The sequence below is a fragment of the Rhinopithecus roxellana genome, chromosome 11 (assembly GCF_007565055.1).
Source record: "Rhinopithecus roxellana isolate Shanxi Qingling chromosome 11, ASM756505v1, whole genome shotgun sequence".
In the NCBI taxonomy this organism is placed as follows: domain Eukaryota; kingdom Metazoa; phylum Chordata; class Mammalia; order Primates; family Cercopithecidae; genus Rhinopithecus; species Rhinopithecus roxellana.
In genome coordinates, this window is record NC_044559.1 from 81,341,577 (window position 1) to 81,359,101 (window position 17,525).

A 17,525-nucleotide genomic window follows, 5' to 3' on the forward strand; every position below is an offset into this window, starting at 1 on the left:
GCAGGGGTTGCAGTGAGCTGAGATCAGACCACTGCCACTGACACTGCATTCCAGTCCGGGCAACAGAGACCCTGTCTCAAAAAAAGAAGAAAAAAAGTCACTATGTAAAAATGAAAGGAGGCCCTCAGAGGAAAAAATTAATTACAAAATATCCTGCATCAAAACAGGGTCTCAACAGAACAGAACTGGCAGTGGCAGGTAGTCTCCTCTGGGCATATTTTAATTTGCCAATTTACAATGAAAGGAAAACCTGGTAAATTACCAGACCCCTAGACAACTGGGGAAACTGACAAATAAGTTTGTGCGTCAGTTCATACAGCAAATACTTACTGATTACCTATTGAGTACCAGGCTCTGTTCTGGGATTCAAGATAAATAGTAAGTTTCTGCCTTCCAAGAGCTTATAAACCACACACATATATAAAAGGGTAGTCAATACAATTGTCAGAATGTTGACCTGAAACAGGGCTGGATGAATCACCAGTTATCTCAACTGAAAAAAATTAGTGACATAATTTCTATCAACTGAGATGGCTCAAAATTCTAAGCTCCAAGAAAATGTCTGTCACTCTGGAAGGATGTGTACACTTGGGTCACTTGTGTTCTGGGTGTGGCAGACCCAAACAGCATTTAACTGGGTATAAACTCAAGGGAGGGCCTTCATTTAACACCTTACAGTTGGAATTTTACTGAGTACAAAGAGTTGGTACCACCTGCTGAAATGGGTGGCAAGTGATGTCTGCTGAGAATTGTAAGCAACTACAAACATCATGAATTAGCTTGTACAACTTGCTATGCCAGAAAGTAAGACTTGGCTGGGGGGAAAATGTGGATCTAGAGTCTCCAAAAACTCATGGTAGAACCCACGGACTAGAATTTCAACAGCAGAGGGCGGTGCACCCGACTTCACAAAGAGTTTTACAGACTGGGGCCCCCCAAGAATGGGCAACTGGACTCTTGTACGAGCTGAAACGTTTTCAATGAACCCAACGATCGCCAAGTACACTAAGTGTTCAGCATTGGACTCATCTGGCTGTTTTCCATAACCTCTACTTTAGTCTGACCATTAAAGCTCCCTTGCGGATACTCTGACCTTACAGTTCGGAGGTGGGGACGGGATGGGGCGGGGGGGTGGGGGGAAGGGGGGAATTGCGGGCTCAGGGAAAGGGGAGAGAACGAAATCAGCCTATCAGGCTTTCTAAAAGAATGTTTATCATTGGTTCTCAGACAGAGACTTAAAATTGTAAGGGGGTCATTCCCCTGAAAGATAACCCGGTTCTTCTTGCCAGTGACATCGCTGACACTTTACAAGTTGGGGAGGGAGGAAGGGGAAGGGGAAGAGGGTAAGGAAAACTAATTTTGTGGATTAACATGAGTCCCTCTCACGTCAAAACGGGGTTCCAAAGAAACCAGACGCCACTCCTTAGCTAAGTTTCACCCAAAGTCTACGACCCAGGCCGCTCGTTCTGTCCTCCCCCAAGTCTAGACTCCAAACTTTCTGCCCCTCTCACGGCCCCCTGGCCGTGGAACTCCTCCCGGCACGCCGGGTTCTGCTCACCAAGAGCCTCGAGGGCGGGCGCGGGCAGGGCCAGAGCGAGGGTCGGCGGCTCCCGGTCCCCCCCAACAGCTGCCCGTACCTGTCCAGCATCTGCTGTAAGGCTTGGTCCGGCATCTTCCGCGGAGCCGGCGCACTCGACCCTCCCCAGTGGACCCGCTCAAGGCCAGGCCCAGGGACAATAGCACTGAGAGACGGCGGAGTAGGCCGCAGTCCGGCAGCAGCCGCGAACCCGTCACCCAGCTTCCTGGGGCAGCTGCGCTAGCCGGGCGGCGGCGGTGCGGGGCCTGCGGGCGTCCGGTGGAGGCGGCGGAGAACGAGGAGGAGGAGCCTGAGGCGGGGAGGCGGCGATCGCGGCCCAGGTTCCTGTCCGTCGGCCCGAGGTTCCGGTCCATGGACCGCTGACGCCGAGTTGCTGCCGGCGGAGGAGCTACCTTTGTGAGGTAAGAGTCGCCGCCTCCGTGCGCGCCGGGGTTACGACGCAGGGCGGCCCAAAGCAGCCTGGGAGATGTAGTCCTCGGACCGTCCCCGCTTAGAGGCTGCACAGCCTGCCCGGACCAACGCCTCCGCGCCCGCCGCCGTCCGGCCGGCGCCCTCCCGTTTCCTTCCTCCAGGGGCAAAAAATGTCCTTCGGGCCGCTTTCCAGGAAGCAGCAGGATGCGCCGCTCCACTGTCAGTAGCAACAAGGTCAGCCCTCCCTGCCTGTTTCTTTTTGCCTCCGCTCTTGCCCTCAGGTGGGACCGAGCCAGGTGAGGGGAGGGGGCTGAAGGGCCATTTCTCATCAGGGTCCCCCAGCCCCGGCCGTGGCGTCAGGGCGGGCAGTGGCGGCAGTGGGGGTGGCAGTAACTCCTTCCGAAGCGCTGCAGCCAGCCTCTCCTTCGGCAGAGCCCATTTTGGGGGAATTATACCACCCCCGCAAGGGGTCGGCTGCTTTGGTGCGTGAGATTTTTCTTGAGGGGGCGGGCAAGTCGGGACTGCCTGGACCAGACGGCTTCCACCCGAGTCTCTCAGTGTGTGTTTGGGGCTGGGGATTCGGGGGAAAGAAAGATGATTCTCTCCCTCTCCAGGAACCTTCTCAAATGTGCTTGGGCTTTCCAGGGCTCGCCGACAGTCTCCAAATGGAACACGTTGGTGAATAAACAGCTCTTGCTTACTCAGCTGTGGGTTGTCAGGGATGTTTGTTTCTCTCTCTGCTGCTGGTCACTGTTAACCGTTTGTAGTCGCGTTGACACCTTAAAGCAGGTGGATTGGGAGTGGCAGGGGTGAGGGGAATCAAAAAGGAGAAATCATCAATCACTCCTTGGGTCAGCTTCTGACGTTCGAGGGATAGCTCTGGCGGGAGGAAAGAGCTGTTGGCTCAAACGAATGCGTTTTTTGGACGACCTGTGGCATTTTCTCTAGGGTTGTGATTGGTAGGACGCTGGTAGTTTTCCCTTGATTATGTCTAATTTCTGCTGCAAGATGTTTGATTTTTTTAAAAATGAAAATGTGTTTTTAAAGCTCTTTTTAAATGTAGAGTTTTACAATCAACTTTTCATTATCTGTTCAAAATTTACAAAGTATATTTGAACTAGAGCGTTCATTGCTGGGAAAAACAAACCCCCAGAAATGTGACCAGAAGTTTACTTGGCCTCCAATTTTTGAAATATGCTTTTGAGAAACAGCACCCCCCCACCACACACACACACACACACACACACACACACACACACACGCCTCCTAGGGAAAGAAAATGAGTAGTATAATCCGGATGTCTAATATTTTATATATATTTGTATTATACATTACCTAATATATATTATATTAGGTAATATATATTACATTAGGTAATATATATAATATATAATATATTACGTAATATATACATGATATTATATGATATATAATATATATATTTTTTTGTAGAGACGCGGTTTCGCCTTGTCGCCTTGTTGCCCAGGCTGGTCTTGGAATGCCTGGGCTCAAGCGATCCACCCGCATCAGTCTCCCAAAGTGTGGGGATTACAGGCGTGAGTCACCGCATGTGGCCAGTGTCTAATATTTTATTTAATTAATTTATTTTGAGAGTCTTGCTCTGTTGCCCAGGCTGGAGTGCAGTAGTGCTATCTTGGCTCACTGCAAGGTCCGCCTCCTGGGTTCAAGGGATCCTTCTGCCTCAGCTTCTCAAGTAGCTGGGACTACAGGTATGTGCCACCACACCCAGCTAATTTTTGTATTTTTTAGTAGAGACAGGGTTTCACTATATGTTGTCCAGGCTGGTCCTGAACTCCTGACCTCAGGTGATCAGCCCGTCTCGGTCTCCCAAAGTGCTGGGATTACAGGTGTGAGCCACTGCGCCCAGCCTATTTTATTTTTTTGAGACAGAGTCTTGCTGTGTTGCTCAGGCTGGAGTGCAGTGGCACCATCTTGGCTCACTGCAATCTCCGCCTCCGGGTTCAAGTGATTCTCGTGCCCCAGCCTCTGGAGTAACTGGGAATACAGGCTTGCACCACCCTGCCCAGCTAACTTTTGTATTTTTGTCAGAGACGGGATTTTACCAGGCTGACGAGGCTGATCTTGAACTCCTGATCTCAGGTGATCTGCCTGCCTCGGCCTCCCATTGGGCTGGGATCATAGATGTGAGCCACCATGCCCAGCCCAGTGTCTTAACATTTTAAATTATTATTTTTTGCTCCTTGTGCTGTGTCAGTATAACCTTATTGTGTACTTATTTCTTAAGCAGTTGTCAGCCATAGGAGTTGGATACATACTTTCTGCTTAAAACAGAATTTTCTCCCAGCATATGGATAAGTACACTAGTACAAACTCCGAGACTCTAAGATCTTACCCAATGTTAGAATTTCTATTTCAACTGGAATTGGAAAATATGATACATTTTGTTGATAGCGAAGACGTGTGTAAATTGACCTTATTATACCAACAAATGGATTTTATGTTTGCATTTTTATGAAAAGTCAGCTTCCTGGCTGTGTCAAAAACCTTTTGAAGTAAAAAAAAAATATCCTGTTACTGGTCTAAAGAGTGATTAGCATGTGACCCAGTAATTCCACTTCTAGGTATTTTTAAGAGAAATGAAAACATGTATCTACACAAAATCTTGTTTGTGAATGTTTATAGCAGCATTATTCTGTTTTTTTTTGTTGTTGTTGTTTTGTTTTGTTTTGTTTTTTTTGACAGGGTCTCACTTTGTCATCCAGGCTGGAGAGCAGTGGTGCCAGCTCACTACATCCTCAGCCTCGGGTTCAAGTGATCCCCCTGCTTAAGCCCCCCAGGTAGCTAGGACTACAGGGGCGTGCCACCATGTCTGGCTTAAAAAAATTTTTTTTTTGTAGAGATGGTGTTTTGCCATGTTGCCCAGGCTGGTCTCGAACTCATGAGCGCAAACAATCGTCCCACCTCGGCCTCCCAAAGTGCTAGGATTACAGGCGTGAGCCAAAGCCACTGGCCTACAGCATTATTCTTGATAACCAAGAAGTGGAAACCCAAATATCCACCAATTGATGAATGGATAAACCACATGTAGTATATCATACAATAGAATATTATTAGGAGAAAACAAGGAGTAAAGTTACGATACATGCTATAACATGAAAGAACCTTGAAAACATTATGCCAAGTGAGAGGAGCCGGTCACAAAGACTACATATTGTATGATTCTATTTGCATGAAATGTCAAGAATAGGCAACTCCATAGAGACGGAAAGTAGGTTAGTGATTGCATAGGGCTGAAGGGGTTGGGGAGAAATGGGGAGTGACTGCTAATGAATGTGAGTTTCCTTATTAGAGGGATGAAAATGTTCTAGAATTAGATAGTGGTTCTGGTTATATAATTTCGTGAATTATATCACAAATAAGATAAAATTAGATTATGGTTACAGTGGCAAAGCTCTGTAAATATACTCAAAAAACCCATTGGACACTTAAAATGGGTGAATTTTAATGTTACGTAAATTACATCTCAATAAAGCTTTTAAAAGAGTAATTAGCTCCACATAAAATGTTCATAAGGTATCTAAAAAGAAACATATAAGCAGATAACTGATAATTCTTTATTATCAAACTTTCCTTCTTAGTAGTATGGGCAAAAATAGTGATTCATAAAACTCAGGAAATAAATTAATCCTAACATTTGAAGTGGGTGACACATATTGTCTGAATTTCAATATTGTTCGTCAACTTTGTTTTTTGTGGCTCTTAGATTTTCCAGTAAGACTTAGAATAATTGGAATTAAAATATATTCTATGATTTTGAAGGAAAAAAGTCTCAATTATTTAGACCTTAGTCTGACCAAAACTACATTGAAATGCACTCCTGCATTTATATATAGGGTTGAAAATCTATGATAGTGGCGCATACCTGTAGTCCCAGCTACTCAGGAGGCTGAGGTAGGAGAATCGCTTGAACCCGGGAGGCCGAGGTTGCAGTGAGCCGAGATCATGCCACTGCACTCCAGCCTGGCAACAGAGTGAGACTCTGTCTCAAAAAAAAAAAAAAAAAAGTCTGTGATAAATGATATTCAGCCAAGAGAGTAACCAGCATGACTATAGCCAAAAACATCTTTTTCCTCAGAGATATGTTTTGAAATAGAAATTAACCTACAGAAAATATTTAAAGATTCTCCCGAGTTCACAGGACAAGAACAAAACTTGACAATGTAAAGTTCTAAAGAGTTGGGATTATAGGCACACACCACTATTTTAATAATTCTGTAATGGATTTAGAGATAACTATGAACTGCTGTAAATATGTCAGAAAATTTAAAATAATATATCACTCTAACGTTCTTCCATCACACTTGTTTTGAACTGTCCACCAAAAACGGGCCTGGAGTATTCCTTATAGAAATGGTATAATATTTTTAGGTGCCCTCTAAGGAGAACTGTCAATTGCCAATTTTGGTGATAAGCTGCAGGCTGAGTCGTCATTCCAAGCTACAGAAAGTTTTTTTTTTTTTCATTAATTCCTTCAGCAGGTGTTTCCAGAAAATATATGCGTAGGTACGCTAGTAGCAAATTAAACTATACAACTATACCTACTTTTTTTTTTTTTTTTTTTTAGATAGAGTCTTGCTCTGCTGCCCAGGCTGGAGTGCAGTGGTGTCATCTCAGCTCACTGCAACCTCCCACTCCCAGGTTCAAGTGATTCTCATGCCTCAGTCACCCGAATAGGTGGGATCACAGGCGTGTATTACCACGCGCAGCTAATTTTTGTATTTCCATGTTGGCCAGGCTGGTCTCGAACTCCTGACCTCAAGTGATCCACTTGCCTTGGCCTCCCAAAGTGCTGGGATTACAGGCATGAGTCACTGTGCCTGGCCTATAGCTATCCTTCAGGGGCATACAATCTTCAGGGGCATAACTAAATATGTTTGCATTTAGAAAAATAAAAGCAGGTTGGGCATGATGGCTCATGCCTTTAATCCCAGCACTTTGGGAGGCTGAGGTGGGCAGATCACGAGGTCAGAAGATCGAAACCATCCTGGCTAACATGGTGAAACCCTGTCTCTACTAAAATTACAAAAAATTAGCTGGACTTGGTTGCAGACACCTGTAGTCCCAGCCACTTGGGAGGCTGAGGCTGGAGAATGGCATGAATCTGTGAGGCAGAGCTTGCAATGAGCTGAGATCGCACCACTGCACACCAGCCTGGGACAGAGCACTCCAGCCTGGGGACAGAGCAAGACTCCTTCTCAAAAAAAAAAAAAAGAAAAAAGCAAATAAAACAGGGTATAATAATGAAATACTATATAATGATAACATGGCATGATAGCATTTGAGGAAATGTCAAATAAACGGCATAGAAATTTAGAGTGATGTAGAAGTTCCCCTGGAAACTGTTGTGGACTGGTGCGTTAAAGAGAGCTTTGTAAAACCCATTTAGGCTCTACTTTGTAGCAAGAGGAGTAATTATGTGGGTGAAGAGGTAAAGAAGGATCTTGGGTCTGGGTGAGGATGAAAGGATGTAAAGAAAGAAGTTGTCCTTTATAACTTGAACTATAGATCTCTGTTATGTAAGTGGAAAATACAAAGGGCTGGTGCTGTGGTTTGAATGTGTCCCTCAGTGTTCATATGCTAGAAACTTAAATTCTGGCTGAGCACGGTGGCTCACGCCTGTCATCCCAGCACTTTGGGAGGCCGAGGTGGGCGGATCACTTGAGGTCAGGAATTGGAGACCAGCCTGGCCAACATAGTGAAACCCCATCTCTACTAAAAATACAAAAATTAGCCAGGCATGGTGTTGTGTGCCCGTAATCCCATCTACTCGGGAGGCTGAGGCAGGAGAATCACTTGAACCCGGGAGTCGGAGGTTGCAGTGAGCTGAGATTGCGTCACTACACTCCAACCTGGGCAACCGAGTGAGACTCTGTCTCAAAAAAAAAAAAAAAAGAAAAGAAAAAGAAAGAAACTTAAACTCTAATACAGCAGTCTTGAGAGATGGGATTTTTAAGAGGTGATGAGGTTGTGAGGGCTCTGCCCTCGTGAATGGATTAATACAGTTATCAAGGGAAAGAGTTCATTATCTTGAGAGCAGGTTTGTTGTGAAAGTGAGTTGGGTCTTCTCTTGCTCTCTGTGTTGCACTTTCACCATGTGATTCCTTCTGCCGCATTATGGTGCAGCAGGAAGGCTCTCACCAGTTTCTGCCCCTTGATCTTGGACTTCCCAGCCTCTAGAACTGTGAACCAAGTAAATTTCTTTTCTTTATAAATTACTTATTCTCAGGTATTCTGTTATAGTAGCATAAAATGGAGGAAGACAACTGGTTAAATTGGGAGAATAGTTAAAAAACCTTGAATCTATTAATTCATTTAACAAATATTGATTGTATGTGGCAGGCACTAAGCTAGGGACTAAAGATACAATGATGAGCAAAAACAAGCAGTTTTTACCTTGTTTGTGGGGTTTATAGTTTATCATGAGAGGGATTATCACATAAATAAATGTATCAAATTGCAAATGTGGTACATAGTGTTGTAAGTGATTATAACTAGGATTTGACTTAGACCAGGAGGTCATGGAAAGTTTCTCTGAGGAAGTGTCTGTTATACTGAGACCCCAATAAAAACAGGCATTAACTAGATAAAGGGAAGAGGGAAGAACATTCCAGGCCAAAGAACAGCGTGTGCAAATGTCTTGTGAAGGAAATGATGAGTAGAAGAACTGAAACAAAAAGGAGATCTTGAGGCAAGAGAAAACCAAAAATATCACCGAATGACAGGCTATGAAGCACAGAGCTTTGTATGCCAGTTTAAGGAATTTTGCCCTATCCTAGGAGGGAAGGAAGCTGCTTGTGGGAGGGTTTAGGCGTAGGAAATAGATCCCATTCTGGCCTGGCATGATGGCTTATGTGTGTAATCCCAGCATTTTGGGAGGCTGAGTTGGTCTGATCACGAGGTCAAGAGATGGAGACCATCCTGGCCAAAATGGTGAAACTCTGTCTGTACTAAAAATACAAAAATTAGCTGGGTGTGGTGGTGTGCGCCTGTGGTCCCAGCTACTCAAGAGGCTAAGGCAGGAAAATTGCTTGAACCTGGGAGGCGGAGGTTGCAGTAAGCCGAGATTGCACCACTGCACTCCAGCCTGGCGACAGAGTGAGATTCTGTCTCAGATAAAAAAAAAAAAAGAAAAGAGACCCCATTCTGGGCCAGGCACAGTGGCTCACACCTGTAATCCCAGCAGTTTGGGAGGCTGAGGCAGGTGGATCACCCGAGGTCAGGAGTTTGCAACCAGCCTGGCCAACATGGTGAAACCCCGTCTCTACTAAAAATACAAAAAAATAGCTAGGTGTGGTGGCGAGCATCTGTAATCCCAGCTACTCGGGAGGCTGAGGCAGGAGAATTGCTTGAACCAGGGAGGCGGAGGTTGCAGTGAGCGGAGATCGTGCCACTGCACACCAGCCTGGGCCACAGAGTGAGACCTTGTCTCAAAAAAAAAAAAAAAAAAAAAAAGAAAAGAGAAACAGACCCCATTCTGTAGGAACTGGGAAGTTAACTTGTAGTGGTTCCTAAACCTGCTATGAATCAGAAAACTGCCCTGGAAATTTTGATCTGTATGCCCTGCAGTGGTGCCTAATTAGCTGTCTTTTTAACAAGTTCTCTAAGTGATTGTTAATGTTAGAGAATCTCTGCAGAGATAACGTAGGTTTGAGTCTTAACATTGATATTCAGAAGCTTGGCGATTTGATTTGGGCAGGTTACAGAATCTCTTTTTAGTCAGATTCCTCATCTCCAGCAGAAGCAGGGAGAATTATAAAACCTCCCTTTTTGAATTCCTGGGAAGAGTAAATGAGAAAATTCATTTAAATTGTTCGGTACAAGGCCAGACATGTGGTTAAGGGCTCTTAATAATTATTACTGACAGTTCTTCAGTAAAGGTGAGAGTGATTTAGGGGATTTTTTTTTTTTTTTTTGAGACAGCCTCACTGTCGCCCAGGCTGGAGTGCAGTGGTGAAATCACGGTTCACTGTGGCCTTGCCCACCGGGCTCAGGTGATCCTCCCACCTCAGCCTCCTGGGTAGCTAGGATTACAGGCACACGCCGCCATGCCCAGATAATTTTTTGTATTTTTTGTAAAGACAGGGTTTCGCCATGTTGCTCAAACTGGCCTTGAATTCCTCAGCTGAAGTGATCCAACCACCTCGGCCTCCCAAAGTTCTGGTATTACAGGAATGAACCACTGTGCTGGCTGATTTAGGGGATTAATCTTGGAGTGGTATGTATGGTGGGTTGGAAACAGAAATAAGTTAGGCCTTGGCTAGGTCTGAGTAACTTGACCGTGGTCTGTAAGCATTTTCAGAAGTTTGCTTTCACATGGCTATTAGTTTTTGATATCCTTATATAGGTTAAGTAGTTGAAGTGGATGATGTCCCTGTTACTCTCTTAAGGACATTAAGAGGAGACTTCGGTTCCCAGAATATGTTTTACTGCTTTAACGTCTACAGTATTTTCCCTCCCTCCCTCCCTCCCTCCCTTCCTCCCTTCCTTCCTTCCTTCCTTAACTAGAAGGGGCCTCCTTATTCCTTTTCTTTTATATTCTTCTTTCTTTCTTTATTTCTTCTTCTTTTTCTTTCTTCTTTCTTCTTTCTTCTTCTTTCTTTCTCTTTTCTTTCTTCTTTCTTTCTTTCTTCTTTCTTTTTTCTTTCTTTCTTTTCTTTCTTTCTTTTCTTTTCTTTTTTTTTCTTTTCTTTTCTTTTCTTTTCTTTCCCTCTTTCCCTCTTTCCCTCTTTCCTTCCTTTCCTTCCTTCTTTCTTTCTTTCTGATGGAGTCTTACTCTGTCACCCAGGCTGGAGTGCAATGGTGCAATCTTGGCTTATTGCAGCCTCTGTCTCCCAGGTTCAAGTGACTCTCATGCCTCAACCTCCCCAGTTAGCTGGGATTACAGGCATGCCCCACCACACCTGGCTAATTTTTGTATTTTTAGTAGAGACGGGGTTTCGCCGTGTTGTACAGGTTGGTCTCAAACTCCTGGGTTCAAGCAATCAAGCGATCCACCCATCTTGACCTCCCTAGGTTTTATTTTTGTAGGTACCTTTGCCTGTTTTTTTGCTCTTTATTTTTTTCCCTCCTGGTGAGGTTCTTTACCCTAAATTGATTAATAGCTGTTGCTCCTAAAACTTGACTTTAACAGTTTGCTATTATCCCAAACCTCTGTTGATCTCAAGCCTTTACAGAAATTAGTAGTGGTCCCTGCTCACAATGGCAGATCTTCTGTTGCAAGGAATAAAGATGGCAATGAATCTAAAGTATGAAGTGCTATAAATAGACATACGCTGGAGTACTGTGAAGGAAAAATGAAAGTGGATTATCAAAGGGGGACGATAGAGCTTTGGAAAAACACAGACTGCAGCCATTGTGTGTTACCTAGAACTCAAACAAATAGGAATATAATTTACTGAAAAATAAGAAAAATCAAGCAACATTTTGGGAATGTGTCAGAAAGCAAGTATTAAACATTTTGGGCCCTGAAGCAAAAGCCAGGGTGTTCACTGATCTGTTATTTCCAATTGCAGCTTGCTTGTAAGAGGAAGAGAAAAAGACCACTCAGGAATAGAAAGGAACTTCCTCAACTTGATAAAGTGCATCTACAAAAAAATCCATAGCCAACATCATGCCTGATGGTGAAAGATTGAGTGCTTTCCCCCTATGATCAGGAACAAGGCAAGAATATGTCCTCTTACAACCTATATTCAACATTGTGGTGGAGGTTCTAGCCAGGTCAGTTAGTCAAGTAAAAGAAATAAAAGGCATCCACATTGGAAAGGAAGAAGTAAAACTATCTCTATTTGTAGATGAAATGATCTTGTGTTTAGAAAATTCCAAGAATCAAAAAAAGTGAAAACACCTGTTAGAACCAATAAATGAATTCAGCAAAGTTGTAGGATATAAGCTCAATGTGCAAAAATGTGTTGTGTTTATGTAAATTAGCAATGAACAATCCAGATATGAATGGAAAACAATTTGATTTATAAAGGCATTACAAAGAATAAAATGTTTAGAAATAAATTTAACACAAGAAGTGTATAACATCTGAAAAGTAAAAAATATTGTTGTAAGAAATTAAAGATATAATTAGAAAGAATCTCATGTTCGTTGGAAGATTTACTGTTTTTAAGATGGCAGTACTCCTTAAACTGATTTACAGATTCAGTGCAGTCCCTATCAAAATTCCATCTGACTTCTTTATAGAAAATGACAATCTAATCCTAAAATTTGTATGGAAATTCAGGTGGCCCAGAATAGCCAAAATAATATTTTTTTTTTTTTTGAGATGGAGACTCGCTCTGTTGCCCAGGCTGGAGTGCAGTGGTGCGATCTCGGCTCACTGCAACCTCCACCTCCTGGGTTCAGGTAATTCTCTGCCTCAACCTCCTGAGTAGCTGGGATTACAGGTTTGCGTCACCATGCCCGGCTAATTTTTGTATTTTTAGTAGAGATGGGGTTTCACCATTTTGGCAAGGCTGGTCTTAAACTCCTGACCTCGTGATCCACCCGCCTTGGCCTTCCAAAGTGCTGGGATTACAGGCGTGAGCCCCTGCACCCGGCCTTTCTGTTTTTTAAGGCAGAGTCTTGCTCTGTCCCCCAGGCTGGAGTACAGTGGCACAATCTTAACTCACTGCAACCTTCACGTCCCACGTTCAAGTGATTCTCCTGCCTCAGCCTCCCGAGTAGCTGGGACTACAGGCACTTGCCACCATGCCCAGCTGATTTTTGTAGTTTTAGTAGAGGTGGGGTTTCACCATGTTGGCCATGCTGGTCTCGAACTCCTGACCTCAAATGATCCACCCACCTTGATCTCCCAATGTGTTGGGATTATGGGCGTGAGCCACTGCACCCAACCACCAAAAGAATCTTGAAAGAGAAGAACAAAATTTGAGGACTCACATGTCCTGATTTTAAAACTTCCTATTAAGCTACAATAATCAAGACAATGTGGTGGTGGCATAAGAATAGAATTTAGATCAGTGAAACAGGATGAAGAGTCCAGAAATAAGCCTTTACTTTTATAGTCAATAGATTTTTGACAGGGATGCCAAAACAGTCTAATGGAGGAAAGAATAGTATTTCTAACAAATTAAGCTGGCACAGCTAGATATCCACTTGTGAAAGAATGATGTTGCATCCCTACCCACATCAGAAACAAAAATTAATTCAAAATGGATGAAAGACCAAAATGTAAGATCTCACACTATATAACTCTTAGAAGTAAACACAGGCATAAATCTACATGACCTGGGATTAGACTGTGTTTTATTAGATTAATAACAAAAGCATAAGCAACAAAAGAAAGAATAAATTGGACTTATTCAAAACATTTTTTGCTGGAAAGGATAATATTAAGAAAGTGAAAAGACATAGAATGGGAACAAATGTTTGAAAATCATATCTGAAAGGGAATGTATAAAAAATCTCTTCAACTCAATAATGTAAAATAATTAAAAGATCTTAATAAATATTTCTCCAAAGAAGGTATAGAAATGGCCAATAAGCATGTGAAAAGATGGTCACCATCATTAATCAGAGAAATATAAATCAGAACCAAAATGAGATACCACTTCACTCTCACTAGGATGACTAGCCATCATAAGATGGCTAATAACAAGAATTGACAAGAATGTGAAGAAATTGGAACCCTCATATACTATTAGTGGGAGGTTAAAATGGTACAGCTGCTTTGGAAAACAGTCGGGCATTTTCTCAAAATGTTAAACATAGAGTTACCATATAGCCCAGCAATTCTCTTCACAGGTATATACCAGAGAAATGAAAACATATACCTACACAAACACTTATACATGAATGTTTTTACTTTTTCTTGTTATTTTACAAGAAAACCAAAGAAATTACATAAATGTTAATAGCAGCATTATGGGCCAGGTGTGGTGGCTCATGCCTGAAATCCCAGCACTTTGGAAGGCCAAGGCGGGTGGATCACCTGAGGTCAGGAGTTCAAGACCAGCCTGGCCAACATGGCAAAACCCCATCTCTACTAAAAATACAAAAATTAGCCGGGAGCGGTGGCAGGTGCCTGTAATCCCAGCTACTCCGGAGGCTGAGGCAGGAGAATAGCTTGAAACTGGGAGGCGGAGGTTGCAGTGAGCTGAGATCGTGCCATTGCACTCCAACCTGGGCAACAAGAGCGAAACTCCATCTCAAAAAAAAAAAAAAAAAAAGGCATCATTTTTCATAATAGCCAAAAGTGGAAACAACCCAAATGTCCATCAACTGATTAATGGATAAAATGTGGAATGTCCATACAATGGAATATTTGATAATGAAAAAGAATGAAGTACTGATACATGCTATAACATGGATGAACCTGGATGAACCTTGAAAACATTTTGCTGTGACAGGAGCCAGTCACAAAATATCACATATTCTATAATTCCTAGGCAAATATACAAAGAAAGTAGATTAATGGTTGCTTAGGGCTGGAGAAGTTGGAGATTTGGAGTTGACAACTAAGTTGTATTGGGGTTTCTTTTTGGGGTGATGAAAATGGTCTGAAGTTGATTATAGTGATTGTTGCATAGCTCTGAATGTACTAAAAGTCACTGAATTATACACTTTAAGTGAGTGAATTATAGCTCCATAAAGCTGTTATTTAATAGTAACACCAGATGCAACCTTAAAATCTGTTAGTAGACTTACTACTCAATAATTTATGACATACCCATATAACATGAGCTGGTAAACAACTGAGATATTTCTATATAGGCCAGTAATGAAAAGTTGCCCAGAATGTAGTATCCATCATTTAGGATTTTTTGTTTCACAGAAATCAACTCTAGCTAATTGAGTAGTGACTTGGGGTTGTTTGGTAATGTCTGGAGACATTTTGATTGTTACATCGAGAGATGTTATAGGCGTCTGATGGGTAGAGACCAAGGATACTGCTAAACATACTATGGTGCACAGGAGAGCCACTCACAACAAAGGATGATATAGCCTAAAATATCAACAGTGCTGAGGCTGAGAAACCCAGAACTAACTTAAGCAAAAAGGAAATTCACTGGAAGGACATGGGTGAGCTCACAGGATTGAAGGTAAGGCATGAGAATCAAGCTGGGAACAGTCAAGTAGTAGCCATCCCAGAGAATCGTGGTAGCAGGAACATTCCATGCTCTCATGGGTTCAACCCTGTTTTTATTCTACTCACAGTTCAAAATCTAAGAAGGGAACATCTCATCAATCTTGCTTGCCATTTAGCGAAGTGAGGACAGTATACCTTAAATAAAGGCAACTCCTCAGAACTACTTTTATTTTATTTTATTATTATTTTTTTTGAGATAGAGTCTCCCTCTCTTGCCCAGGCTGGAGTGCAGTGGTGCAGCCTCGGCTCACTTGGTTCAAGCAATTCTCTTGCCTCAGCCTCCTGAGTAGCTGGGATTACAGGCATGCACCACCACACCCAGCTAATTTTTGTATTTTTAGTAGAGACGGTGTTTCACCATGTTGGCCAGGCTGGTCTTGAACTCCTTACCTCAAATGATCCACCCACCTCGGCCTCCCAAAGTGCTGGGATTACAGGCATGAGCCACCATGCCTGGCCCTAGAACGACATTTGTTATCAGGTACTTGTTGAGCATATACTTATATTCCAGGTACTATTTAGGTGATGAGGATGGCATAGAGCAAAATGCTAAAATACCCTTGTAGTGCTTGTATTTATATGATGCTAAATTGGGGCAAATCTTTAAGTAATAAAGTAGGCAAGATAACCAAGGTGAAGTATAAAAAAAATCAAGAGCAGCCATGTATGAGGCAGTTTTTGAGATGCCATAACTGGAAGGAGATTGACTTTTGAGAAAAGATGACAGCTGCACTCAGGGAGCACTTGTTTGGCATCTACTTACTGAACATCTACAATGGGCATGTGCTGGGCCCTTTACATGCATTATCTCAGATGGTGACAACAACCCTTTCAGGTTGGTGGATATGCCTCTCATTTCATAGATGAGAAAATTGAACATTGGGAAAATGAAATCATAGCAAGTAAGTGGCATGCCTGACATTTGAATCAGCTGACTTCAGAAAGTATAAGAGTATGTGAATAGTTAACAGTAGAAGTGATTTATTACAGGAGCAATCACAGTACTACCAATGATTAATTTCTGAAGAATTTTACAGCTAGGTACCCTAGGAGCTCAGGGAAGGGAAAAGAAGTTGCTGCATGTTAGAGTGATCTGGGAAGATGTCCTAATAGAAGACTGGTTTGAACTGGATCTTCAAGGAGGAGTATATATAAAAGAGCAAGGAAAAGTGTCAGCCTTTCCTGAATGCCTACTTGGCACTAGAAACATCTCACCTAGGCATCATAGCTCCATTTAACAGGTGAGGAAACAGAGGCTTCTCCTTACCCTCACCCTCTGCCAGGAGTAGGCAATTAATAGGTGTTAATTTTTGTCAATCTGATAGGTGTGAAGTGAAATTTTATTGTTATGGTCAAATGTTTACCTCCATTTTATGACATCTGGGTTTTAAATCTTGGGTAGGATAAATGAATTGATAGAAGAGAAAATATACGTAATAAACTGATAGACCAAGACACACCTTTTTTAGAGAATGGGTATTCAGCATAAGTAGTTTTCCTTTATTTGAGAAATTTTAGGCCTTTGTGAGGGTATTATATCTAATTTTGGACCTTATTATAGCTAAAATCTTGGTAAGTCTGAAGACAATCGACTCTTCAATTGATCATTTATTCAGCATTATTTATTGAGCTTCAACTATATACCAGATATTGTAGGAGATATTGGCGAAACAAAAATGTTAATAAACGTATCAGTAATTATACAGTTGTTTTACAGTTTACAGAAGAGACAAGTATGTAGTGACATATTTACAGAATTTGGATCTAGACAAAGGGCCTAGATGGGAAAAAAAAAAAGAATAAAATACAATATGTGAAAATCTGAGCCAATATATTTACACACTCCCAGAATCCTAGGAGTTCTCCTGGAGTCATCCTTCTCTCTTACCACATTCCCCTACCCACCAGTCAGTCACCAGGTCTGGTTCATTTATCTCCTAAATATCTCTCAAATCCACCTACTGTTTTCATTTCCCTTTCGTTTACCCTTGTCCAGTTGACCAGCATCTCTTACCTAGGAGTAATTACCAGTGTCATATTTGGCCTCCCCACATTCACTTTCACCTCTTTTTTTTTTTTTTTTTTTTTTTTTGAGGCGGAGTCTCGCTCTGTCGCCCAGGCTGGAGTGCAGTGGCGCGATCTCGGCTCACTGCAAGCTCCGCCTCTCGGGTTCACGCCATTCTCCTGCCTCAGCCTCCCGAGTAGCTGGGACTACAGGCGCCCGCCACCGCGCCCGGCTAATTTTTTGTATTTTTAGTAGAGACGGGGTTTCACCATGGTCTCGATCTCCTGACCTTGTGATCCGCCCGCCTTGGCCTCCCAAAGTGCTGGGATTACAGGCGTGAGCCACCGCGCCCGGCCTCACTTTCACCTCTTTCCAAC

The 17,525-nt window shown here is 42.8% G+C and overlaps 2 protein-coding genes across 3 annotated transcripts in view; one reads left to right on the forward strand and one right to left on the reverse strand.

The window, feature by feature from the left end:
- Positions 1-2,004, reverse strand: part of MARCHF5 (membrane associated ring-CH-type finger 5) — a 62,312-nt gene extending 60,308 nt beyond the window's left edge. Inside the window, exon 1 of the mRNA XM_010381318.2 lies at positions 1,638-2,004. Coding sequence (XP_010379620.1) covers positions 1,638-1,672 — 35 coding nt within the window. The 5' untranslated portion in view covers positions 1,673-2,004. The remainder of the gene's footprint in view (positions 1-1,637) is intronic.
- Positions 2,005-2,055: 51 nt separating this feature from the next.
- Positions 2,056-17,525, forward strand: part of CPEB3 (cytoplasmic polyadenylation element binding protein 3) — a 256,201-nt gene continuing 240,731 nt past the window's right edge. For both annotated transcript variants that reach the window (XM_030940515.1, XM_010381317.2), the window contains exon 1: positions 2,056-2,242. The gene's annotated coding sequence lies outside the window, so the exon portion shown is untranslated. The remainder of the gene's footprint in view (positions 2,243-17,525) is intronic.